Source organism: Myodes glareolus, chromosome 19 (genome assembly GCF_982192425.1).
Source record: "Myodes glareolus chromosome 19, mMyoGla1.1, whole genome shotgun sequence".
In the NCBI taxonomy this organism is placed as follows: Eukaryota; Metazoa; Chordata; class Mammalia; order Rodentia; family Cricetidae; genus Myodes; species Myodes glareolus.
Window position 1 is genome coordinate 3969292 of NC_142044.1, and position 25422 is coordinate 3994713.

The 25422-nt window shown below is 44.1% G+C and overlaps 1 protein-coding gene across 6 annotated transcripts in view; it reads left to right on the forward strand.

The window, feature by feature from the left end:
• The window catches only part of Grhl2 (grainyhead like transcription factor 2), a 121271-nt gene that overhangs the window by 28264 nt on the left and 67585 nt on the right, over nucleotides 1–25422 (forward strand). For all 6 annotated transcript variants that reach the window (XM_085679085.2, XM_085679088.2, XM_085679087.2 and 3 more), the window contains 6 exons: nucleotides 794–989; nucleotides 5427–5494; nucleotides 9748–10141; nucleotides 18357–18412; nucleotides 19929–20085; nucleotides 22816–22927. In XM_085679085.2, the coding sequence (XP_085535211.2) occupies nucleotides 822–989; nucleotides 5427–5494; nucleotides 9748–10141; nucleotides 18357–18412; nucleotides 19929–20085; nucleotides 22816–22927 (955 nt within the window). In that variant the 5' untranslated portion in view covers nucleotides 794–821. The remainder of the gene's footprint in view (nucleotides 1–793; nucleotides 990–5426; nucleotides 5495–9747; nucleotides 10142–18356; nucleotides 18413–19928; nucleotides 20086–22815; nucleotides 22928–25422) is intronic.

The window sequence follows — 25422 nt, forward strand, 5'->3', positions numbered from 1 at the left end:
TCTTAACTTGACAGAATCCTGCAGCAGATGGGATTTACATGTAGAACTCATTTCTTCCTGTCCCTCCACACCTCTGCTACAGAGCGTTATCTGTCAGTGTGTAGTGTTTGCCAAATACCTATGTTGCTGTTCTCATGAAGATGTTTAGATTGGTCTATAATGTCCTACGAATTTCAAGCAAGATTAAATTATCTAAAAAATCAATTTGAATCATTGACCTATTGATTATATGTGACTAATGATGTTTTAAGTTAGAATTTAGTTTAAGGAAAATTATTCTCACAGGCTTTCATTCTAATGCTCATTAATGAAATTATTCAGGATGATTTGATACAGAAAACTAAGTTTTAAGGAGAGCAACATAAACTAACTGGATATACTACCCTTAAAAATACTTATTTATGTGTGTGCATGTGTGTGTCTGTGTCAGAGAGAGTTTATGTGCTTACGTGTGCTACGTGAGTGGAGTTCACTGCAGAGGCTACAGAGTGGCTGGCTCTCTGGTACTGTAGTTCTGGACGGGTGCTGGAGCTGAACCTGGGCCTTCTGAAGAGCAAGCGGCCCTCTGCCTCCCCGAGCTGTCTCCCCTCAGCACCTTTGACAAATCTGTCACCACTCTTCCTGCTCAGGGACAATGTACACTGGGGCTAAGTGCAGCGTGGCGGTCGTTCCCATCTTAAACTGCCTTTCTCTGGGGAATACAAACCCGGGTAACCACATGACAGGTAGGGGATCAGCGGGAAAATGGAAAAGTTCCCTGATACCGAGCCTTACGTCTCTCTTGTTCTTACAGCAATAAAAGACTAGTGGCCTTAGTGCCCATGCCCAGTGACCCTCCGTTCAACAGCCGGAGAGCCTACACCAGCGAAGATGAAGCCTGGAAGTCATACCTGGAGAACCCCCTGACCGCGGCCACCAAGGCCATGATGAGCATCAATGGGGATGAGGACAGCGCCGCTGCCCTTGGCCTCCTCTACGACTATTACAAGGTGGGTCTGTGGGTCCCGAGCGGCCTCCCCTCCCCCCCCAGGGCCGTGTTTTATCATGGCAAGGTGGGACGGGTTCTTAGCTTTAGGCCAGGGGACTTTGGTGGAATTCTGCTTCTTTTTGTGTTGCCCCTCCTTTATGAAACTCACCTTTATTTCTACTCAGAAATTTAAATTAGGGATACTTATTTCTTTTAAAAACATATTTATCTGGGAAGTAGAAAAAGACAAGATCTCCTGAGTAAATTGGGAGCATGGGGACCTTGGGAGGAGAGGGTTGAAGGGGAAGGGAAAGAGAGGCAGGGAGGGGAGCAGAGAAAAATGTAGAGCTCAGTAAAAAAAAAAAATCAAAAAAATTATATATGTATATCTGTGTGTACGCATGTGTGTGTGTGTGTGTGTGCATACGTGTGCATGTGTGTGCCAGATCCCCTAGAGCTGGACCGTCACTTGTTTCCCTTCTGGTCAGGAGCTCCACTCTACGGGACTATACCATCATTAGCCATTTTTCAGCCATCAGCATTTACTCATCTCTTGGTTTTTCAGTTTAATGAGAAACATTCGGGCCCTCTAGATGCCTGTTTTCTGGGGACTCTCCCAGGGAGTACATCAGTGAGGGACCTTCAGCAAATCCACCTCCTAACTGTGTCCATTTGTTTCCATTTTGAAAAAGTCTTTAAAAGTCTTTAAAACATGAGAAGAAACACTGGCCGGACATTTTTTAAAGTCAGTATTGCAGGTAGTTAAGCAAGAAACAAGTGGGTTTAAGTGTGACAAGCTGTGAGCCGCCCTCTGAGAACTGTTCACGTGAAGATCAACACGTGTTTTATTTAGCCAATGAGGAACATTTGTGGCTGTGCTGGGCCGTTAGCTGATGCAGCATGGTGGGAGTGCCGACCTGATGGTGGGAAGCTGGCTGCCATCCGTCATTCACCTTCCATTGTGGGGAAATCAGCTTTCGGACAAAACCTCCAAGAACAACAATTTGACCTTGGGTCTCTGCTTCTGAGTGCTCACCTAAGACAGAGAGTAAGGTGTAGGGCACGGGCATGGAGGGGTACAGGTCTTTTCATGCCTCACCTAAGACAGAGGGCAAGGTGTTGAACGGGCATGGAGGGGTACAGGTAGGCCCGGAAGAGCATTTTAGCTGAGCACATTATTTCCTCAAGTTAACACATCCTTTATTAGAAAGTGCTAGGTTATCTCATGGGAACTTTTGCTCATCTAGCTTGGCTTTCTCCTCCTTACCCAGGAAGACTGTGTTCACAGATACCGATAGCTTTCTCTTGAAGCTTTAAAGATGCCAGTGAGGCTCCTGATATATCAGGAAGGGACTTAATGCTGGGGGATGTGGGCCCTGGATGGCAGGGTGCAGAGAAAGGGCAGACTTAAACCTGCAGAAAAGAAGCCCGAACCCCAAAATGGGTTCTGGTAGCTTTGTTTTTTCCTCTTTTCTGTTTGTGATTTCTCTTCATCTTTCCTGACTGAATAGTTCATTTGTAAAACACAAAAATAGAGCCAGCCATGGTTGGCAAACCTTTAATCTCAGCAGTGGAGGCAGAAGCCAGCTGATCTCTGAGTTCAAGGCCCGGGATTCCTGGGCATTCTCTTGGTTTGTTTTTCAGTCTGTTGCTCAGAGAGAAATGGATAGGCATCTTTTCCTTATTGCAGAAAAATAGTCAACATTTGACAGTTTTAGCAATTAAGAAAAAAGTCTATTGACAAATTATTCAAATGTCCCTGTTTTAAGAGTTCAGATCAAGATAATTTCTTCTGACTTTTATGACCAGTATGACAATTAGTCGTTTTAAAAGGCTTTAAAGAAATATATTAAGCCAGGTGGTGGTGGCCGCGGCGTATGCCTTTAATCCCAGCACTCAGGAGGTAGAGACAGGTGGATCTTTGTGAGTTTGAGGCCAACCTGGTCTATAAGTGCTAGTTTCAGGATAGGCTCTAAAGCTACAGAGAAATCCTGTCTTGAAAAACAAAACAAAAGAAAGAGAAAGGAAAGAAATATATTAATATGTTTAATTTTTTAACTTTAGTAAGTTTATTTACTGTGTGTTTGAGAGCGAGGGTGTGGTGGGCAGGTCTCTTGTTTGTACGTCTCTGCAGCTTACTCCAGGTAGCTGGCTTCGGGCTCCTGGCTGCTTGTCCTGTCTCTACTTCTAAATTCATAGCAAAAATGCTGGCGTTAGAGATGTGAACCTTTATGTGTTCTGGGGACCCAACTCAGGTCACAATCCCATGCTGCACTTTACCCTGTATGCCATCTCCCTTGCCCCGTTGTTCTTTCAGACAGAACTTTTGTCATTGTGAGATGAACATACCTTCAGTTACCTATATTTGGTGGCATATTTGGTTTGTGTTAGTAAAAAAGATCGGCTAACCTTGAGACCAAGTAATTAGTCATTAACTGACAAAGGAGCATCCCAGGTTTACTGCTAATCCCACTGATAGAGAATGAGACCGCTGCCACACCTTAAAGCCAAATTTGAAGCAAGCTTTAATTAAATACTTGCCAGGTGGGTGGGCTCTGGCCAGGTCCTTATCTGGTTCCCTGAAATGGCCCTGAGTCAGGATTTGCAGGGCATTTCCCTCGAGGTCCAATCAGGGGCAAGTATACATCCCGATTACTTCCTGCCTGCGCACCTCCTGCCAGCAATCTGGCAAGCACACATCCTGACATATTTCCTGCCCACATACCTCCCTCTCACATGTGATCAAGCATATCCATGCAGATGAGTCCAACAAACTTGTTTAGGGGAATGGAAATGTGGGTTGTTAATCTCCCGAAAATGTCCTCCAGCCTTCCAGTAACTGTCTGTCCTGGGGTAGGGAGCTTGCTGATCAGGGACATTTTTGTTTCATGGATCTCTGAGGCACAGTAATTAAACTTTGTATTGTAACTCTGGCCCTCACAACACCACAGGATCAGTGGTTGACTCAGAAACTTGAGTATGGACAGCTGGATGTTGGGAAATGTGAGACTGTGTGCGTTATCTCCTCTTGCATGTATGCAAACATCACGACTCAAGCTCAGATCTATTGGTGAATATTTTGAGATACAGGGTAGTGAGTTTACACAAAACTTACCGTATACCCAAATTACATCCTTTTCTTTATTAAGTGATGGATGGCCTCCTAAGGACTCCCAGTAGCAGTAGTTCCTCCAAAGTTAAGCATGACCTTTCCATGCATTTTAGACATGCCTGAAAAACATAGCAGATTGAATTAGATAAATACCTAAAAGAAGGTTTAGCTTATGTCTGAGTCCATTTTCCATTTCTGAATACCCCAGATAATTCATAACGTGTTGACGTTTGTTTTGCTTATGATTCTGGAGGATGGAGCATCTAAACACAGCACTGGTGACTGGCCAGGGCCTTCTTGCGGCATGGTGACATGTCAGAGGATGTCACATGAGGAGATAGACAAGAAGCGTGCTGACCCTGCATCTCCTGCAGGAAGGATGAAGAAGACCTTACAGCTGGTTTACCTGGATAAAGTACCAGCCGCTCCTGATCACTTGGACATGGAGCTCCAACCCCATCACAGACCTCTGAGTTCAGAATTATCATGAAGTCCAGTTTACAGATGAGATACACGGAACTGAGTCTGACTTAGACTTGAGTGGTCAAACTTTAGGTTTCCAACTTCCGAATGACTTTTGCTCCTCTCTTAGTTCAGCCAACTCAGCTTGTAGATGTATTTGGCTGAATGGAAGCCATGGGAATTCCTAGAGGAGTCTATAGTAGGATCCTTCCCATCAGTGTGTTTACCTTAAAACACTGATACTATTGGCTAAGAAGAAGCTCTTCGAAGTTGCCCACAAACAAACAAGTCCCAAAACAAATGCAAAGACTCTACCAATGCAACCAAATCCAAACCATTTACTATTCATATGTCTGGATTGGGTGGCGTCTCCCTTTACTCAGAGAAATGTGTCTGGTGATATGTTGGTGTCGTGCTTAGGAATGAAATGCATTAGAAAGACTGAAGACAGCTTCCTTGCCAGGGGTTATGGAGTGCTTCTATTAGATGCTCTTTAATTGACTTGTTCAACCATCACGCTCCACCCAGGACCCTCCCCATGCTCTCAGGAGCACCTGGTGTCCAACTCCAGAGAGGAATCTTACTCCATGTTTCTCAGTGGGTTACTTTCTTTCATGCCTGTCTTCACCCCATACACATGACGTTGTCTCACCTGTTCCTGAGACTGGGACACATAAGAACATCTCTTGGGTCAGTTGACTCACGACTGGCATGAACCAGCACTGGTCACACCTCTGTCTCCGCTTCCACCCAGGCTACTCATTCATTTCCCAGCAGTAACCTTCTACTTCTTCAGAAAGAAAGATCCATTTCACCTCTTTGCCTGCGCTGGTGTCTTCCTCTGCACATGGTCATTACGTCTGACAGTTCTCTGTCAATTTCCAGGTTCCTCGAGACAAGAGACTTCTGTCTGTGAGCAAAGCAAGTGACAGCCAAGAAGACCAGGATAAGAGGTACGATCCACGTAAGGGAATACATTTGCCCCTAGAAATGACTCCTTTTCTATGTTTTTTGAGAAAGATAGCCAGGCACAATGGCACACACCTTTGACCCCAGCACTTGGGAAGTAGAGGAAGGTAGATCTCTGAGTATGAGACATCTTGAGTTCCTAGACAGCCAGGAATACATAGAAAGACCCTGTCTCCAAAAACTGCCCACCTCCCAAATGGCCTTTGGAGAGACTCAGTGAGCAATCGGTCTTCTTGCTCAAGACCTTGGTGGTTCACAATCTTCCTAACTCCAGTTTCAGGGGATCTGTTACTCTCTTGTGATCTCCTCGGGTCTCGGACGTGCAAGCACTGCCTGTAGGTGCCTGTAGGCAAAACCATTCATGCACATAAAATTAGATCACAAGTATAACTTGAGCTGGAAATTTGTTTTTTAAAAGAGGTAGGGTCAAAGCCTTGTTTTTGTTTGTCTTTTGGGAGTCTGGACCAAAACTTGATCTCTCACTAGGAAAAGGCACATTTTCCTGTGCATCCAGAGGGTCAACAACAAGTTCCCTCAGATGAGGTGCTCACGAGGAGCTCTGGGTGGTAGCCAGGAAGAGGTTGTTGTTGATTGCAGTCTCTGCTTAGTCCCACATGCTCCTGTGGTCTGGCCCTAAGGGAATGGGACTCTTCAAGGATTCCCTAGGTGAGGGAAATGCAGTACTGAGCCCAGAGAGGCAACTGGTAGAGACTCTGAGTGGCTGCCAGCAGCCACCAGATGTTAGGAGATCGCATGCCATTCAGGGGAGCTGGGTGGCAGGAAGACAGAAAGGGGCAATTATGACTTTATTTCTGATGAAGCCAGGTGGAGGGTGTCACTTGGTATGTGTAGCTTGTCACCTTTCAGTTGTGACGTAGATGACTTCCCCGTCCTGTCTCAGCAGGACTACATGCTTGCTGTCGCAGTCTGGAGCGACTGCAGGGTCCCTTCTCTTCTGAATAGGATTATGTGAAGAAGAAGGGACCAGAAGGGATCGGAAGCTTTGCTTGCTGTACAAATCACTCATCATACTTTGCTCTAATTACCCCTTTGGGGGAGTTGTATTTTTGAAATTCTGTGGCATTAAGTCTTCCTGAATCTATGATTTTTTTTTTTTGAAACTAGAACGTTTATGTTATGATGAATTGAAATCCTCAAGATGAACTAGATACTGCAACAGCTGCCCTCTTGGGATCCTCATGGATCCCTTCACAGGATCCATGTCCGAATCTCCAATAGACGATTTTTAGGTGCCTCATCTGACCAGTCCCAGGAGCGCTTCATCTTTTACTTTCTCTTGCACTTGGCAATGTAGCAACATTTGCCACAGGTTGACTTCTTTCTGAAGGTGGCAGGCCTTAGAGTCACACCGGCGGCAGAACGTGTGTGTCTTATGGTGGTGCTTTCCAATGACACTTCTTTCCTCATCCTGCTGCTGAGGCCAAAGAGGAATCTGATTTTTTTTTTTTAAGATTTATTTATTATGTATACAACATTCTGCCTCCATGTATGCCTGCACGCCAGAAGAGGGCGCCAGATCTCATTACAGATGGTTGTGAACCACTATGGTTGCTGGGACTTGAACTCAGGTCCTCTGGAAGAACAGTCAGTGCTCTTAACCACTGAGCCATCTCTCCAGCCCCTCTGAATTTTTTTTTTATACAAACAATTTGACTAGGTTTATGTACCTCTGTAGTTTGCTTATTTACTTGATAATAAGAACACTGAAAGATATTTTGACTTGGGCTCTTTGCTTAAAACTCATGTTCTTGTAATAAGCAGAGAATGAAGAAATCTGGTTTGAAATAGAGTAAAGAGAGATAAGAATCTTTTGGCAAGCCAGTAGTACTGTGTGTGTCGGGTCTCAGGTGGCTAAGGAGGGGCTATTGCCATGTTTACAGTCTGTGTAGAAGAGCCCATTTGAAGCCCGCCTTCAGTGCATGGTCCACAAAGATTGATGGTCCTGGACGAAATGGGTTAGTAAGTCCTAGACTACAGCAAAAGCGATGACGGAACGCCCAGGGGCGCTTATGGCGTCTTGCTTGGATCACTAAGGTGGTCTTGTTATGGCAACATAGTTTTTCCCTGTTTGTTTTTTAACACTAATTTTATAGTGGGTTCCTCTTTTCACGGAGCACCCATTAACATTCCATGGAGTATTCAGAACAGGGCTTTTTTGAAATGCTGATGCAAATGGGTGGCCTGAACTTTGACATCGTTTGGCTCATTGGAGTTACTTTAAACATGCCTAGGCCTTCACTGTGTCTTCCATGTGGTCACTCTGTTGTTTGACCACGAGAACAGCTTAGCACTTAAAGCCATATGTCTGTATACCTATAGCATTTATTCTTCGGGGAGTTAATTTTTAGAGTCATTGCTGCATATCCGTGAAAGCCTCAGACACTCCAGTGTCTTTCTGCTGGCTTGGTTTATGGAGAGTCCTTCTTTCTGAAGCTTTCCTTTGAAGTTCTCGCTGAAAATTCGCAGCTAAAACCGTCACCTCTTGCTTGGTAAGTAAGCGCAGAGACTCTTGCATCTCCTTTATGGAGAGAAACTGAGAGAGAATTCTTGAGAAAACCAACTTTATCCAGACAGTTATTTCTCTCAACAAAATATGTCAATTGACCCCATGTAGGACATGCTAGATAAAAGTAACTCAGTTCACAACGAACAAAGAAGAGGGTCAATAAAACCTCATACTCTCTCTTCTCTGTGTACTAGAAAGCCATTCACAAATTCCCTTTCCACAAGCTTAACTGAGCAGAGGACCCTGTTAACAAGATCATATTTTAATAGCCACAGTAACCTCACATTCCTCTTTATACTGATCTCTACACACATTCTTTAAAACAAATGAAAGTATCTCATTATATCCTGCCAAAACTTACCTTTCTGGACTGCTTTCTTCTCCATACCACAGCATGGTCAATGATTCCATTGTACTTAGACCCCGTAAGTACTTTCTTAGACCCCTAAAGTAATTAAATGCTGAACTATCATGAACTGTTATTTCTTAGCCGATGAAAGTATCATGATCATGAATTATTTTGTTCACAAAATAGTGAAAAATATCCTTCCTGTTAGCCCTTCAAATTGCCATGTCTATTTTCTCCTCTCTCTGATTGAGACAAGGTTTCACTCGATGATAGCCCAGGTTGGCCTGGAACTCAGTAAGTAGCCCAGGCTGGCTTCAGATTTAGCCTCCCAGTTGCTGGGATTGCAAGCATGAGCCGCGACAGTGATCATTTTCTCCTTTGGAGAGTTTGTGTCCATCTACAGAGAACGGAGCCGTGAGCCCCATCGCCATCCCTGGGCAGTGCAGCAACCACAGACTTTCTATTTTTCCTGTTAGCCACCATGCTCTCCTCAAACACCTTAAATTTCACTGTCAAATCATTTCATCTTTGCTTCCAATTTGTAGCTCTAAAAACTAAGGGCATTTATTATAAATAAATGAAGTTTATTATAAACAAAATCTTATCAACAACTAAATTAACAATATTAAATATTGCCAAATCCAGTTTCAGTCACTGCCTCAAAAGTCGCAATACTTCATACTTTCCTTTTGATTTGATTATTTGAGCAAATAATATCACAATATCTACCTATTGTTGGATGTTCAGAGTTTATATTTAATTAAGACAGTGTTTCACTGTGTAGCCCCGGCTGGCCTGGAACTTGCTATGTTGACCAAGTTGGCCTTGAACTTGAGGATTCACTTGCCTTTGCCTCCTGAGTACAGGTATTAATAGCATGAGTCATCATGCAGGGCTGCTAGTTAGGTTTGAATAGTTAATTTTACTCTAGACTGGTCCTTCCACCCTTTCTCCTCATGTGTCTGCCATGTTGATAAATTTCTCTTGCCAATAAGGAAACCTGCCTTGACGTGTCTTCCTGGCTCCTTCTGATATCCAGTCTCCCAGCTCTTCTGTTTCTGCAAAGCTGAAAGTTAGATCTCAAGCCAAGAGAGAATTTAGGGTCACTTTTAAACCTTTTTTTTTTTAAAGTGGGGTGTATGTTCTATAGAAGGTTGAGACTTCACTCTGTCACTCAGGGGCACACATTCTTAGCTGTCTAAGTTCTAATGACACAAAGATCCATGACACCCCATTATGAAGTTCCCACCAGCCCTTCCCCTCCTGGTTTAGCAGAATGGCTGCCTGGAAGAGTTGTCCTATCAGGTTTTAAAAGTGGAGGTTTGTTCTAATTCTATTATGTCACGGCTCTGAACACACAGAAACTGCCTCGGCCCCAGCGAAGCCCAGAGCACTCTCAGCGGAGGCGAGAACCGAGTGCAGGTGCTGAAGACGGTCCCGGTAAACCTGTGTCTCAGCCAGGACCATGTGGAGAGCTCGAAGCGCGAGCAGTACAGTGTGTCCATCAGCGAGAGCCCGGCCGTCATCCCGGTGTCGGGCATCACCGTGGTGAAAGCCGAGGACTTCACGCCGGTGTTTGTGGCACCCCCGGTGCACTATCCCCGCGCGGATGGCGAGGAGCAGCGTGTGGTCATCTTCGAACAGACACAGTATGACCTGCCCTCCATCGCCTGCCACAGCTCCTATCTCAAGGACGACCAGCGCAGCACCCCCGACAGCACCTACAGCGAGAGCTTCAAGGATGGGGCGCCCGAGGTGAGTCCCAGAACACACAGCATTTTCTGTTCTCCATTCAAGGGGCTGCATAATAAAATGGAGCGTTTGCCGGTAATTTGTTATGTTCAAATACGTGGAGGAATATTTCTGTCTTGTCTCTTAGGTTATATTTTGTTTTGCTTTAAATCTTAAATATTTGTGTGGGGTTAGGAGAAGCTTATGCTGTGCAGTTATCACCTTCAACTCTTTGGAACTTTACAAATGGTGGACGCTAAAAATGTTGTATGCCATTCTTTTTTTAAAACAGTGTAGCTCTTTGCAGCTTTTGTCAGCCTGAATTGTCAATAATCCAGTGTGTTTATGTGTGTGCACTTTGTAACAAACTGAGAGCTTCTGCGGTTCAGCACGTCACAGCACAACCGTTTTTGTTTATTTTCATGTTTTAGAGTCTTAAGTTCTAAGTGCATAAATGTAGAATTTTAGTAATTATTTATGGTTGGGTAGTCAATGTCAGAGCCACAATGTAGAAAGTTTTTACCCTAAAATGAACCTCTTTGACCTTGAAACATTCTTTCTCCTGGCTTTTCGCAATTGCTAATCGGCCTCTGTCACTGTAACATTCCTTCCTGTAAAGTTCCATGGAAGTTGAATGCATTATATTCTTTTATATTGTCTTCTTTCATTTAGCATATTTTTGGATTTATTTATTTTTCCTTGTCTGTAAACAGTCTGTGTTTTTAAATCTCTGATCAGTATTCCTAGGTGAGTACCTATCATAGTTTATTGAGCAGTTCGTTTGTAAGTGGGTATTGGTTGTTTCCAGTTTGGGGTTATCATGATGAACACTTTGCTGAACAGACAGGTGTATGTTTTACTAAGTGTGGTCTTTCATTTCTGGTGGGTGTCTAGGGCTGGAGTTAATTGCTGGACTGTGAGGTGGATGTGGGTTTTGTCAGGCACATAGATAAGATACAGAGCTTATGAGTGATTTTCATTCCCATCAGTGATGTAAGGTTTTCCTGCTCTCCACACCGCATGCCCATATGAGTAGTCTGCTTAACTGCAGCTGATTTAGAAATTGTGTGGTGGCGTCCGTTCAGTCTGCTGTTTCCAATCGTCTGCGTTACTATGCTGTGCCCTGAGTCTGAGTACTGTTTCATGTAATTGTTTGCTTTTTGTCTTATGTGGAGCGTCTGTTCAATGGCAATTTATGTTTTTTTTTTTTATTAAACTGTAAAGAGTTCTTTAGGTAAGGGGAATGGATATAAGTCACTATCATCTGTATGCTTTAGTGAGTCCTTGCATTATATAATCAGATCAAATTTATCTTTTTTCACCAATGCCTTAACAAGTTTCTTATGTGCAGCTAAACCAAAGTTGCAACAATTTTCTCGTGCGTGTCTAAACCAATGTCTCAACAATTTTCTTGTGTGTATTTCTGAATAGCTAGTACTTCCCCCTTTTAGATGTTGGTTTCTGATCCACTTAAAAATAATTTTATAGTTTTTTCTGATTTTATTTATCTATCTATCTATCTTTTGAAGACAAGGGTCTATGTAGCGCTGTTTGTCCTGGAACTCAATATGTAGCCCATACTGTCTTCAAACTCACAGAGATATCTGCCTGTCTCTGCCTCTCAAGCGTGAGAACCAAAGGCATGCACCAATACGTCTGGCTCTAAATTTGCATTTATTATTATTATTGTTGTTGTTATTATTATTATTAATAGACTTTTGAGAAGGGTTTCTCTGCATAACTCTGGCCATCCTGAAACTCGCTGTATAAACCAGGTTGGCATCAAACACAGAGGTTGACCTGCCTCGGCCTCCTGAGTGCTGGAATTAAAGATGTGCACCTTCTCCACCTGGTCTAGTTATTACTAGTTATTAATTCATTTGTGTGTGCATATGCCGATGAAGGACAGAGGACAGCTTTCCTGCGTCACATTTTCTTTCCGTCACATGGATCTTGGAGATTGAATGCAGCTTGTCAGACCCTCCCTGCTGAGCTATCTCTGGCCCGTTTTAGACATAGTATGAAGCAAGGCGGGGGCTCCCATGTGTATATTGATACCTAGTTGTTCAGTACCATTTATTAAGTTTGGAAAGATATTCTTGTGTCCATTCACTTGCCATGGAATCTTAGGTTATCCATTGAGGATATCACAGTGGCCGCCGTCTCCAGTTCTTGACCTAGACTGTGCATGAACACGGGCTTCGTCACGTCTGAGCAGTGCCTCTGGTGAGAAATGAATGGTATTGGTTTTTTGGTTTTCAGCTTTCCCGGGCCTCTAAGCAGGGTGTGCAGGGACTGCTGGTTCCCTGAAGAGAAGCAAGTACATTGGCAGCATGCCAAGTGTCCTCATCTGACTTCCTGTTCAGTGCTAGTGGGACAGAGACACCTCAGAGCCATGAGCCACATCTGATGATGATTATTGTTATGTGGCAGAAGGGTGAAAGGGCTACATGTCCATGACAGATGACAAATGTTTTCACTACAGCCCTGTCCTTGCCATAATGAGCTCACCCTCTGTACTGGAGGCTAGTTTATATGACCCATTTGTAGTGTTATTTCATCTGTATTTTAGTAAATAAAGCTTGCTTGAAGGTCAGAAAAGCAAAACAGTCAGCCACTGGCTGTTACCTCTGCCTTAGTCCAAAATGGCAATCCTGCCTCAGTCCTCTAAATGAGACTGTCTGAGAGCTGTCTTCTCCTGTCTTATATTCCTGTCTATGGCTGGGTTAAAGGCATACACTACCACATCTGGTTTCTATGGCAACTAGTGTAGCTACTGGGATTAAAGGTGTGTGTCACCACTGCCTGGTCTGTAAGACTGACCAGTGGGGCTGTTTTACTCTCTGATCCTCAGGCAAGCTTTATTTATTAGAATACAAGTGAGATATCACTACACCCTCTTAAGACTCCTGTGTTTGGGTTCAAGTTCTTACACATGAGTCTTAAGGGGCACAGCCACACCACAGCAGCAGCATTCTAAGTGACAACCATTTTGGGATTGTCATCTGTGTTTTCTTAGTGAGGAGGAGTGGTCATTGCAGCAAGCAGGCAACTGTCTGTTCACTTGCCTCCTCAGAGAAGAGTGTTGCTTTAAGATTCTCATTAATTCTATTGCATAAGACTGACCCACGCAATGTTTGTTTAAAATCTGAATGTTCCTTATCTATCCCAATAGATATTGCTTAGCTTTCAGGTAGGGACCAGAGCACAACAGGTTGGCCAGCAGCAGTTGCTCTCAAAGGGACACTAGCAACCCTGCCATGGCTGGCACCGGATGCTTATGGGTTCCTGTCACAGTATCTGAACTCGGGAGTGACCTCAGCCAGAGCTAAGCCATTCTTTGCCCTGAGGGGCTATCACATTTCCTTGAATTTGGTAGTTTTACAACTAGACTTTTAATGACCTTGTAATAAAAAGGAAAAAAAAAATCTGCCAGTCAGCTTATGTGACATCACTTAAGGTCAACAACAGCCTTTTGTAGTTTTAATCTGAGTAAGGAATCTTGTAGTCTGATACAGTTGGATACTTGCTCCCAGGTATTCAGGAGAAAAGCAGAGAGCTGAGGCCATCGTTCAGTCCCCTGGGAAGCCCAGGATTTTTTCTGTGTGGATTGCCATTGGTGTAGAGATGTGTCAGTCACAGAAGAGTGTGTGGATGTGGACCAGGGAACTGCCACATTTTCTGGGAGACATGTGGTCAGATTTGTGTGTGGTTCAGATGAAGACGGGTGTGAAGGAAGCTGTTGTCCTAGGGCTTCTTGGAGTCCTTGAGTTAGCGAACTCCCTGGGTGCGAAAGAGAAACTGCTCCCTCCAGTCAGAGACACCAGTTTCTGCTTTGTAGATGTTTTTCCACTGAGGTGAACTGAACTAAATGATCTGTGAATCCGTGATCTGTGATACAGATGGTGGATCTACAAGCCTGTGGTCGTTAGCCGTCTCCTTGCCAGGAGGTGTAAGCATGACTGTGAAGTCATTCACCAAGGAATTTGATTAAGGAAAATTTGTTTAAGACCTAGAACTTCTTTCCAGCAAACTCTAGAAATGTCTGGGGATTCTGGATGAATTAATAACATTCATTTGCCACCAGAGAAAGTGCAAGGGAACGGAGCAGTTTGGGTTGGAACTTGCAAAACGTAAACCTGGGCACCGTTGTAGTCCTTGTTCTGGAGGTGGCATGAGTCCAACATGACCGGCCAAGGGTGTCTTTGCTCAGAAAGCTACAGTTACGCAGAGGAGCTGGGGCTCATGTTGGTAGCTGTGATACCGTGAATGTGGGGTTCAGCGGAGGATGGTGCCTCCCTTGTCAGCCTTGTCTGTGTTACACCGGGAGCATTGTGGCTGGGAAGTCAGGACTGGGTATGGTTCTCCTGGGTTGTAGCGTGCTCTCACGGAACACGCCGGCTCTAACACCGTGATAGCACAGTTTGTAATGAGGATTGAACTTGGCCTACAACTACTGAGTCACTGTGCTACCACTGAGTGACATCCTAAACTTGGATTTTTCTTTTTCTTTTTGCAAGAGTGTGATGCATGCTCTCCCCTTCTAAAAACATTCGTGAAGATGGGACCTGCTCTGGTCTTGTTTAATACGCACCTTTCACACGTGGCTTACCAGCTGGTGTGAAGAGAGTTTTTAGCACAGTCAGGCAACTGATTGAACGAACAAGAAAGCTGAAACCAGCGAAGAAAGACAGCTCTGTTTAACTGACTCAGATTTCCCCACAGATAATGCTTGTCTTCTTGTGGTATATATTCTTAGCATATGTCTTCTCTTTGCCTCTCATCTCCAGAACAAAACCAGAATGCTAATAGCCATTTTAAATATGCTGGTGTGTGAGGACCTAACTTATGTTCTCACACTTTTTAGTTGAAAATACATCTTTTTCATCCAGTATGTTCTGATCATGGTTCCCTCCCTCATCTCCTCCCAGATCCTCTCCATCTTCCCATCCATTAAACTCCATGACTTTTCTCTCTTTAAAAAGCCAATGGGGAGGAGTGAAGAGATGGCTCAGAGGTTGGGAACATCGGCTATTCTTCCAGAGGTCCTGAGTTCAGTTCCTGTACCACAGCGAGGTTCACAACCATATGTAATGAGATGTGGTGCCCACTTCTGGTGGGCAGGGATGCATGCAGACAGAACATTGTATACATAATAAGTAGATCTTTAAAAAAAAAAAAAGAGGGAAAGAAATGGGCAAATAAAACAAACCAGAATAAAACAAAGCAAATAAGAGGAAAAAAATCCAAAGGAAAAGCAAGAGAAGCAAACACACACACACACACACACACACACACACACACACACACTTGCTCTCCATAAAAATATCAAATTGAAAACTATAATATATATGCAAAGGGCTAGTAAGGTTAAAAAAATGCCCAGAATGAAACAAAAAAAGTCCCAACTATCCTTGAGTTTGTTTTGAGTTGGCTAGGCACATGGCCTGCCCTTATGTACGGTTTGTATACACAGTATCAAAATTTCTTTACCAAGTCCAGATAAAGTAAGAAATCTGTAACTGTTTTGCATGAAACTGTGGTGAGGTGCAGCGGTCTGTGTCTGTTGGCCTTTTTATAATGCAATCCGCAGTACTGAAAGGTTCTGCATGGAGTGGAGGCCCCCGACAGCCACGGTCAGAAAGCCCTAATTAAGCTTTTGGGCTCTAATTCTCACTCCTAAATCATCTAGGCCCATGCCACGTACCAAGTGAACATCTAAATGATTGATTGTCATGTTTTCTAAGTGGACTGTCTACTTAGTTTAGAAAAAAGACTATAAAAATAATATAATAGAATCAAAGAAAAATTAACAATGAAAAAAGATGATCACATACGTGGCATCCGCTTTCTTACACATAGACATTTAAGAACTGGAACAGAACTCTGGTTTTGACCTGCATTTATTGACAGTGTCTGAGAGAGTAAGTTCTCACAGTATCATATATTCCCACACCACCTGGGAGAGTAAAAACATGGGTTTCACAAGTCCAGTGTGTGCAGCCCCCGTCCCATCCTCAGGCCATCAAGCCCAGAGTGCGGAAAGATTCATACAGCCATGCTCCTTAACGCTGACTCCCGTGGTTGCCGAGATTGTCACAGTGTCCTTGAAGCTCAGACCTTGGAAATCATCCTTTCTATCCAAAGCCACTTCCTCAAACGAGTTGGAAAGCATCAGGGTACGCTCCTACATCACAATTTTCTAATTCTAAGCCATAGACCAGCCCAGCTGAACAGAACTTTTTGTAACAATGAACATTTTTTTTTTCGTGCCTTCCAATAGGCTAAGTCGACAGCCAGATTTAACAACTTAGTGTTTGAAATGTGGCTAGCTGGCTGAGTAACGGAGCATTTAATTGTTTGTTAACTTAGGTTTACACAGCACATATGTCTACTGCAATGGACTATGATCATCTAGACCATGAGTTTTCCCCTTCTTAGTTTGTCCATGGCTGTTTCCTTGGTTCTATGTATGTTCCATGCCTCACCTTGACTCAGGTGGCTCCCTTTTATCTGAATTACCTTCTTAGCTGCTTTTGTCCACCAAAGTCCACAGATGATGGATTCTCTGCAGACTTTCTGTTTCTCCCTGGTAAGGCCCACTCTATGCTCTTGCTCTAGGACACAAGAATAAATGAGCGATTCACCATGGACTTCTTCCTCTGGGACACATGAATAAATGAGCGATTCACCATGTTGTCTAAGTTCTCTAGGATTGCCGTTTATAGGCTGGCTTTCTTTGCTTTATGTTTAAAAACCACCTATGAATGAGTATTGTATACATAATAAATATTTAAAAAAAATAAAAACCACCTATGAGTGAGTACATGTGATAATTGTCTTTCTGTGTCTGGGTTACCTCACTTAAAATAATGTTTTCTAGCTCCTTCCATTTTCCTGCAAAATTCAAGCTGTCATTATCTTTTTCTGCTGTGTATGGGGTTCTATTTAGGAAGTGGTCTCCTGTGCCAATGCATTCAAGTGTACTTTCCACTTTCTCTTCTGTAAGGTTCAGTGTGGCTGGCTTTATGTTGAGGTCTTTGATCCATTTGGACTTGAGTTTTGTGCATGGTGATAGGTATGGGTCAATTTACATTCTTCTACATGTTGATATCCATCCAGTTATGCCAGCACCACTTGTTAAATATGCTTTCTTTTTTCCATTTTGATAATTTTTGCTTCTTTATCAAAGATCATGTGCTCGAAGATGTGTGGATTAATATCTGGGTCTTCTATTCGGTTCCATTGGTCCTCCTGTCTGCTTTTATGCCAATACCGTGTGTGTGTTCTTGTGTGTGATTGTGGGCCATGGTGTGTGGGGAGGTCAGAGGAAAACTTACAGATGTTAGTCTTCTCCTTCTGCTGTATGAGCTGTGGGTATCAGATTCAGGCCCTCAGGTTTGTGGACAAGACCCTTCACACACTGAGCTGTCTCACTTCTCTTGGTATTAAAATCTGAAACTGTGTCAATGCAGCAGTGTGTGCGTGCACGCACAAACACACCCACACATACACATACACACCAGGCTGCTGTTGGTGTAACACTAACCTTACAGCCACCTCTCAAAATCTCTGAGACCATCTGCCAGGAGAGGTGGTTAGAAGACTGGGTTCAGTCAGCATGTTACTATTTACTAGGATCTGAAACACACGTAAAATGTTCGTGCTTACCTATAATGCTTTCAGTGTTTTGCTAGTCTGTTTAATGTGATCACACACTGTGAATAGACTTTTTTGGTAAGGGTACAGGGTTTCCTCTGTGTAAACCTGGTTGTCTTGGAACTGGCTCTATAGACCCAGGCTGGCCTCACCACCACCAGGTTTATGAGTCACCCTTAACAGAGAAAATACCACACACTTTTATGTAAGTGTCAGGTAAATTAGCTAAAAATTGATCCTTGATGGTCCTACTCTCGAAACTATGCTTCTAACCGCCTATTAGCCAGCCATGGGCTGTGTCATTTTGTCTCTGTAATTAGTTTTCCACTGATTTTGTATTTGTAGCATTTAAAATAAAGTGTTAGGAAAAGCAGAAAATTGAAAAAAATGGTTTATATGTTTGAAGCCACAGGACCCCTGCAGATATCTTGGAAACACTAATTTTCCCTCCCCAGGAGACGGTGAAATGGGAATTGGGTATAGTTGCTTCTACATTATTGTTTACATTTGGTTTTTGTTTTTTAATGTTTACATATACTCCCAGCCTATTTGTTTTAATTGCACAATTTAAAATTTTCAGAAATTTCGGAGCGCTTCTGTCGGAGCTGAGGATTACATGTATGACCAGGCATCAAGGTAGGTCACCAGGAGGCATGTAACGGACAGCCTTTAATGTTTTATTCTATGACTTTATGTGGAAGGTCTTTTCTCAGCAAGTATGTCCGTGCACCAGGTGTATACCTGGTTCCCATAGAGGCCAGAGGAGGGATTTCTCATGGGCTGGAGCTGGAGTTATAGATGGTTGTGAGCTGTCACGTGGGTGCTGGGAACCAAACCTGGAGTTTCTGGAAGAGCAGTGCTCTTAACCACTGAACCACCTCTCCAAAACCAACCCTCAGATTTTTATCAAACAAGAGGAATTTTTTAAAAAAAAGTTAAATGATTTCTTACTCTAAAAGTTAAAGTATAAATAAAACATTTCAAAAGTATTTAACATGGAAAGTAGACGTCCCCCCAATCCTGTGAGTCTGTGTTTGAATGGCTTTTGCCTTTTGGAGACTGAGTGATGAGTGGGCCGCATAACTGAGCAGAGGAGAGGGACCAGCGAGTCACAAAGCAGAGTTTATTAGTGGTCCCCTTCTGTGCGTCATCCCACAGTGTAACCAAAACAAGCCTTTCTAAAGGACAAATCAAACAGAAAAGATATGGTTCAAGCCTATTATATTAATATTAACAATTAATATAGTCTTCAGAATTAGAAAAAGTCAGTGCTTTTTGTTTTATAGACAGTATCTTAAAAAAAAATCAGAAAATCTCTGAGCAGAGATCTGCAGCTCTTTCTGCAATGAGCAGACAGCAAACACCAGGCCCTGCTGTTACAGTAAAACCTTGTTAGCAAAGGCAGCCAGTATGCCAGTTTTCACAGCCATCATCTGCGAGCCCAGTTTGGAGCAACCGCACCGTGGATCCCTCTGCAGGTAAACAAGCAACAGCCCAGCTCTTGTGGCACGTGCCTACGATGCCAGCTGCCCAGGAGTTTGAGGTAGAAGATCACAATCAACTTCCAGGGCAGCCTAACCTTCAGCAAGACCTCTTCTCAGAATGAATCCCAAAAGGGCTGAGGATGTAACTCAGTGATAGGCCACTGTCCTGGAATGCGTGAGGTCATGGGTTCAAGTCCCTTTATTGCAAAATAAACGAAACGAGATGAAAACACCCCCTGTGAGGGAGGGAAAAGAGCTTAATAGTGAATCTTTGAATGTGGAGTTTTCATATTCTGAGATATTTTTGGGTAAGTTGTGGCCAGATACGAAGGAAACTGGGCAAATCCATAAACTGAAGAGAAACACTGATGTCTGACTTGTTCTTAAGCTGAACGTCCCAAGATCTGCCCACGGTTCTCGGGCATGAGTTTGCCCAGCACATCCTGGACTTTCTCCCCACTTAAACCATCTGGTTTATGAGCGATGGCTAAAAATGCTGTGGATATTATACAGCACTGACCCTTGGTCTGGACTCACTTCTGCTGCTATATTGCGTGTTTTGTCTGTAACGCAGAGAACGTTTGCTGACATGCGTATAAAGTTCTGTTGATGTGAAGATCGGAACGTTCAAGTGCGTGCACTGATGGCTCTTCGTTCTCTCTTCACAGTGGTACGTTTCAGTACACCCTGGAAGCCACCAAATCTCTCCGTCAGAAGCAGGGGGAGGGCCCCATGACCTACCTCAACAAAGGACAGTTCTATGCCATAACCCTCAGCGAGACCGGAGACAACAAATGCTTCCGACACCCCATCAGCAAAGTCAGGGTATGGATCGTATTTCTCAAGCACAGGGTGGCCGGAGGGCTGGAATTACTCCCTCATATCTTTGTGGAATGGCATGAAAAAAAAATTCCAAAATAAATAGCTCAGAAAGTTTGGTGCAAGAGAACTTATTGGCTCCCAGTTTATCATTTTAATCAGTAACCAATAAACCCCAGGGGAGCAACTTGGTTGAACATGCTTTTTTGTCGTAACCAAGGAATTCCTCTTACCTCATTCACGGCTTGTAGGCTGTGTAGCTGCTTTTAGTTGACCTGTAAATCAGGATGTTTGTGGGTGCAGGGTCGCTGAGAAAGTTTCCTGCTGAGTCCTGGACCATTTACAAGTTCCCCCAAAGCCTTCTGCAGCCCTCAGCTTACCCAGAATTCACAAGATGAGGTCCGATCCCCGCCAGCAGTAGCCTGGAGGGATTTCAGGTTCATGAGTATGAATCTCATTTGTGGGAAACAACACCGGAGCCCTCGCTGTCTGCTTTGGAAGCCTGCCAGTATCTGGTGTTCCCACCACTGCCAACAGGGAGGGGTCAGCTAATCCGTCTCTACTTGAAAGGAAAGTTACTGCGGGCTTTAGGAAGGGCTGAAGGACTTCCCTGGTTTCCTGCAGAATAGGTTTTCCTGGTCTGTGATGTGCCACTTCTTGCTGCTGTACCTGTCTCAGTGTTCTGTCCGTATCTAAGTCCTACTAAGCATTTCAACTTGAGAAGTAGGGAGCCATAGTGTGTCTAGAACACAGTGCTCCCACTGCATGTCTGCCGGGTTCCCACGCACCATGAGCCCATTGGAGGTCGCAAGGTGCCCAGGACACTAGCCGTTGTGAGGACCATTGACATGTTCCAACCCTATGGCAGAGCCGGGGTGGAGGACACTGCATCAACAGGTCACACGGTGACAGTGTCTTCCCTGTATGAGGGACTATATAGATACCACATATCCAATAACTTATTGAAACTAACCATGACCCTTTTTAATAATAATGAACTCATTGTACTATTGTAATACGACGTGTTCAGAAGCTAGTAAGTGACGACAGTTAAGATGGGAGGGGCCTCTGGCGTAGGTGCCAGCTTCCTGATTCTAATTCTTCTAAGCTGAGGGTATTGCATTGTGCTGGGGATGTCTAGTCCTAGTCTGTGGGAGGCTTTGGTCTCCATTCCCAGTACCACCAAGAAAACCAACTATGACTAGAAACTGCTCTGTGGAGCTTCCTGAAGGGAAGAAATACAGAAATTCTCCCACAGGTCTCCATCCAGACACGGGTGTCTGGGAAGAATACCTGGGATGCATTTGTTTTTCTTTTAAGAAGTCTTAAATACCAGGCAAGAGTTTAACCCGTAGTACCATATAAACACTCCGAAATGGTGGCAGCCATCTAAGGATGGGACAAGAGCTTCCCAACAGGTCCACTTTGATGGGATCATGAAGTTCTTTAATATGGAAATTTTATGCTCGGTATGATGGCACACACCTTTAATACCAGTACTTGGAAGGCCGAGGCAGATGGATCTCTGAAAGTTCAAGTTCAAGGCCAGCCTGGTCTATAAAGCAAGTTCTAGGACAGCCAGGGCTGCACAGAAAAATTCTGTCTCAAAAAACCAAAACCAACCAACCATCTAAACAAACAAATCCAAAATCCAAAACAAAAAATTGGTTAATATGGAAATTTTTTCTCCTTTTGTTACATTTTGATTGAAAATGTGATCTGATACCTATAATTCCATTCCTCAGGAGGCTGAGACGGGGCATTGCCGTCTACATTCCAGAAATGATAGCGAATATATAAATTCAGTTTAATGGGGACTGTTTGTAATTTAGAACTGAAATGAGGTTTGGATTCTTATTTCTGCGAAAGAGAACTAGTTCTCTAGCTCATGTAAGGAACAGCTACATTTATTGACGTGTATAACTGCCCTTGTTCTTCTGGGTTATAAACTATCTGAGGTTTTAAATCTGTCTATCACTGTGAGTTTGTCTCCTAGCATTTCTGTATTTTCCACGTAACCCTCTCATTACCTGCTGCACTCCAGCCGGAGGCACTTCTAGTCAAGAGACAGATGTCTGCTGCTTTTTAGAGGGCACCAGTTTCTTCTAAGACAGAAGCTTTCAGACGAATTGATTCCCAGGGCAAACCAAATGCCCGTTGGTGTTCTAGCGAACCACACAAAATAGCAAAGCTGCCAGATTGCTTCGTCTGATTGTTAGTGATGGTACTGTTTGTAGTTTGTATGTGTGTGGGGTGTGTGTACACACGTAAGGCCCACATGGAGGACAACTTGTGGGAGTTGGTTCTCTCCTTCCACCCTCTGGGTCTGTGAACTCTAACTCAGGTTGTTAGGCTTGGCAGTAAACGCCTTAACTCACTGAGGTATCTCATTGCCCTATTCTCTGGTCATTTTTGTTTTGTTTTGTTTTGTTTTGTTTTGTTTTGTTTTGTTTTGTTTTGTTTGTTCTTTGAGACAGGGTTTCTCTGTGTAACCTTTGCTGTCCTGGAACTCACTCAGTAGACCAGGCTGACCTCAAACTCAGAAATCTGCCTGCTTTTGCCTCCCAGGTGCTGGGATTAAAGACCAGAGCCCCACTGTGCCCAGCCCTCTGTACTTTCTTAAACAATAAAAGGTACATTCTAGAAACATGCCCACGGTAGCACTGCCAGAGTGGGGACTGTGTGACGCAGTGGGACGCTGATCGGGAGGGTAACAGCGGCTCTTCTCCCCTGCAGAGCGTGGTGATGGTGGTCTTCAGCGAGGACAAGAACAGAGACGAGCAGCTCAAATACTGGAAATACTGGCATTCCCGGCAGCACACAGCCAAGCAGAGAGTCCTGGACATCGGTGAGTTGCCTGATTCTCTAGGCTCCAGCAAGCTAGCAGGCTGCCAGTCGGAGCCCAGCACAGTGACCACAGCGGAGACTCATGCAGGCCTTTGCCTGCATGGATCATGCATGCTACCTGTGGTAATACGGTTAGTACACATGTCAGACTGAAAATCAGTCGGGCTGAGCAGAGAACAAGGCATTTTCCTTCCATCAAATTCAACTTATATAATAACAGCCATGCATTTGCAAGATCCACGACAGTTTCCAGAACATTTCCATGCCCCATGTTTGAGCCAAACAGGCAGTGAGCAGCAGGTCAGATAAACCCCTGTCCCTCTCCATGATAAAGCTCAGGCCCATGAGGATCAAGACCCCTGGCGGTGTGTGTGTGTGTGTGTGTGTGTGTGTGTGTGTGCGCGTGCGTGTATGTGTGTGTGTTTGGTGACTCTGTAGTGACCTACTATCTGCAGCTCTGTTCCAAGTCCTTTTTAAAAAATATTTATTTATTTATTATGTATGCAATGTTCTGTCTACCGTGCAGAGGGCACCAGGTCTCATTACAGATGGTTGTGAGCCACCATGTGGTTGCTGGGAATTGAACTCAGGACCTTTGGAAGAACAGGCAATGCTCTTAACTGCTGAGCCATCTCTCCGGCCCCTCCAAGTCCTTTTCATTCCCACATAAGCCCACTGTGAGAATAGGTGGTCAGGAAAAGATCTGTCTGAGAGACCTGGCCTACCAGGCCTGCTAAGTTTATTGTCTACTCCTAAATGCAATGCCTGTTCTCTAGAGACCAAGGAGGCTTCCGGACAGCACCATCTACCCAGGGTCCAGACAGAAAGACAGACATCTTACCAAGTAGTCAAGTAGTTCCTTGCCAAGTTTGGAAAGGATGGAGTATTGGGAGGCAATCCAGATAGTATCTGAGGGGTTTGAGAATCAAAGGGGAGCCACCCAGTGGGAGCGGGGACCACAGAGGAAGCAGGTTTCCATTGGGAGGTGGAACCCCAGAGGAACTGCTGCCAGCCACAAGCTCGGTGCCAACCTGGAGAAGTGCCCAGAGTTTCCTGCTTCTGAGCTCTGCACCTGGGTTCTCACTAGTGAGATCGAACCCAATGCCAGGGGGCACAAGGGCCCCAAGAGATGGAATTTGGGAAGATAAGCTTCCTAGACCCAGAGGAGAGCTGGAGAAATGGAATAGATTTCAAAACAACTGGAAATTTCATGAATGTATAGGCAGTAATACATGGGTTTAGTAATATTATTCACAGAAAAAAATAAAGAAAATCACATTTTCTTGTATTTATGGTCATAAACCTTTCTTTAGACTAAGGCTATGGTCTCAGTGAAGGAAGGCAGAAGGCAGGTTTTCACTGGGCATCACATAGTATTAAGCCGGTAAAAGGATGCTTGCTTTCATTTCTTAAACAGCGGAACAGGGTTTTTGTAGATTTTCTTCATTGTGGTACCTACCCGTGGTAGCTCCCTGGACCAGATGACCAGATGGCAGAGATGAGCTAGTGACTAGATTAGAGGGTCACTAGAGGGCATTGAAACTAATTTGCATATATCCTGTAGAATGGTTAAGCTCCTCCCATTCCTCATTTCCCTCATCCCCACACACAGAAGGCTTGGGTGGATGGAGAGAGACACACAGGAAACCGAGGCAGGGAGAGGATCTGCCGTGTGAGGTGACTTGTCCTCGAAGTCAGTACGAGTGCTGGGGTAAGAACTGTCTTCCTAATCCAGTGCTCTGGGACAAAGGACCGGGGAACTCGTCCTAACCTGTTCTGTAACCGCCCGTGCAGTGAGCGGAGGAGCAATTTTATTTTATTTGAAAAGTTAGTCTTATAATTATTGCCCAAGAAAGTGAGAGAAGCAATTAAATAGAAATATGGGCTCAGTTCAAATAAGACAAGTAATTGAGGCGTCTTGCTGGCTTACCTGCTGTTCCACGCTGAGACTGGTATGGGGTTAAGTTTTCAGGGACTGCGGTAATTTCCCGCCTCTCCAGCCCGTCAGAAATCTCTTCTTTATTACCTCCCATTTGCCTTCAGCCTTCCCTCCCCCAGACAGCCCCACATGCGTGTGTGAACGCAGAGGACGTGTGTAAACAGACATGCATATGCACACTCATGCACGTGTCCACACACATACTCTTTATCTCTGAGATGACATTTAACAAAAAGCTTCATGGGAGGCTGGGCTGCTTGTTTCCAGCCTGAGATCAAGGTATAAAATCAACCCTCTGTTCCTTCGTTTTCAGAGTCTAATCTCCCTCCAAGTCTAACTTCAGCCTGAAAATAGCTCACGGAGAAACTATGCAAATAGAGGTTAAGTCAAGATTCAAACAAACAAACAAATAAACAAATAAACAAACCCACATTCCTCCTGACTCAGTGGTTAAGCCTTTTGCTAGCCTCTGCTCTCACAGAAGACCTAGGTTCAATTCCTAGCACCCACATGACGGCTCATAAGCATTTCTAATCTAGTTCCAGCACATCTAAAGC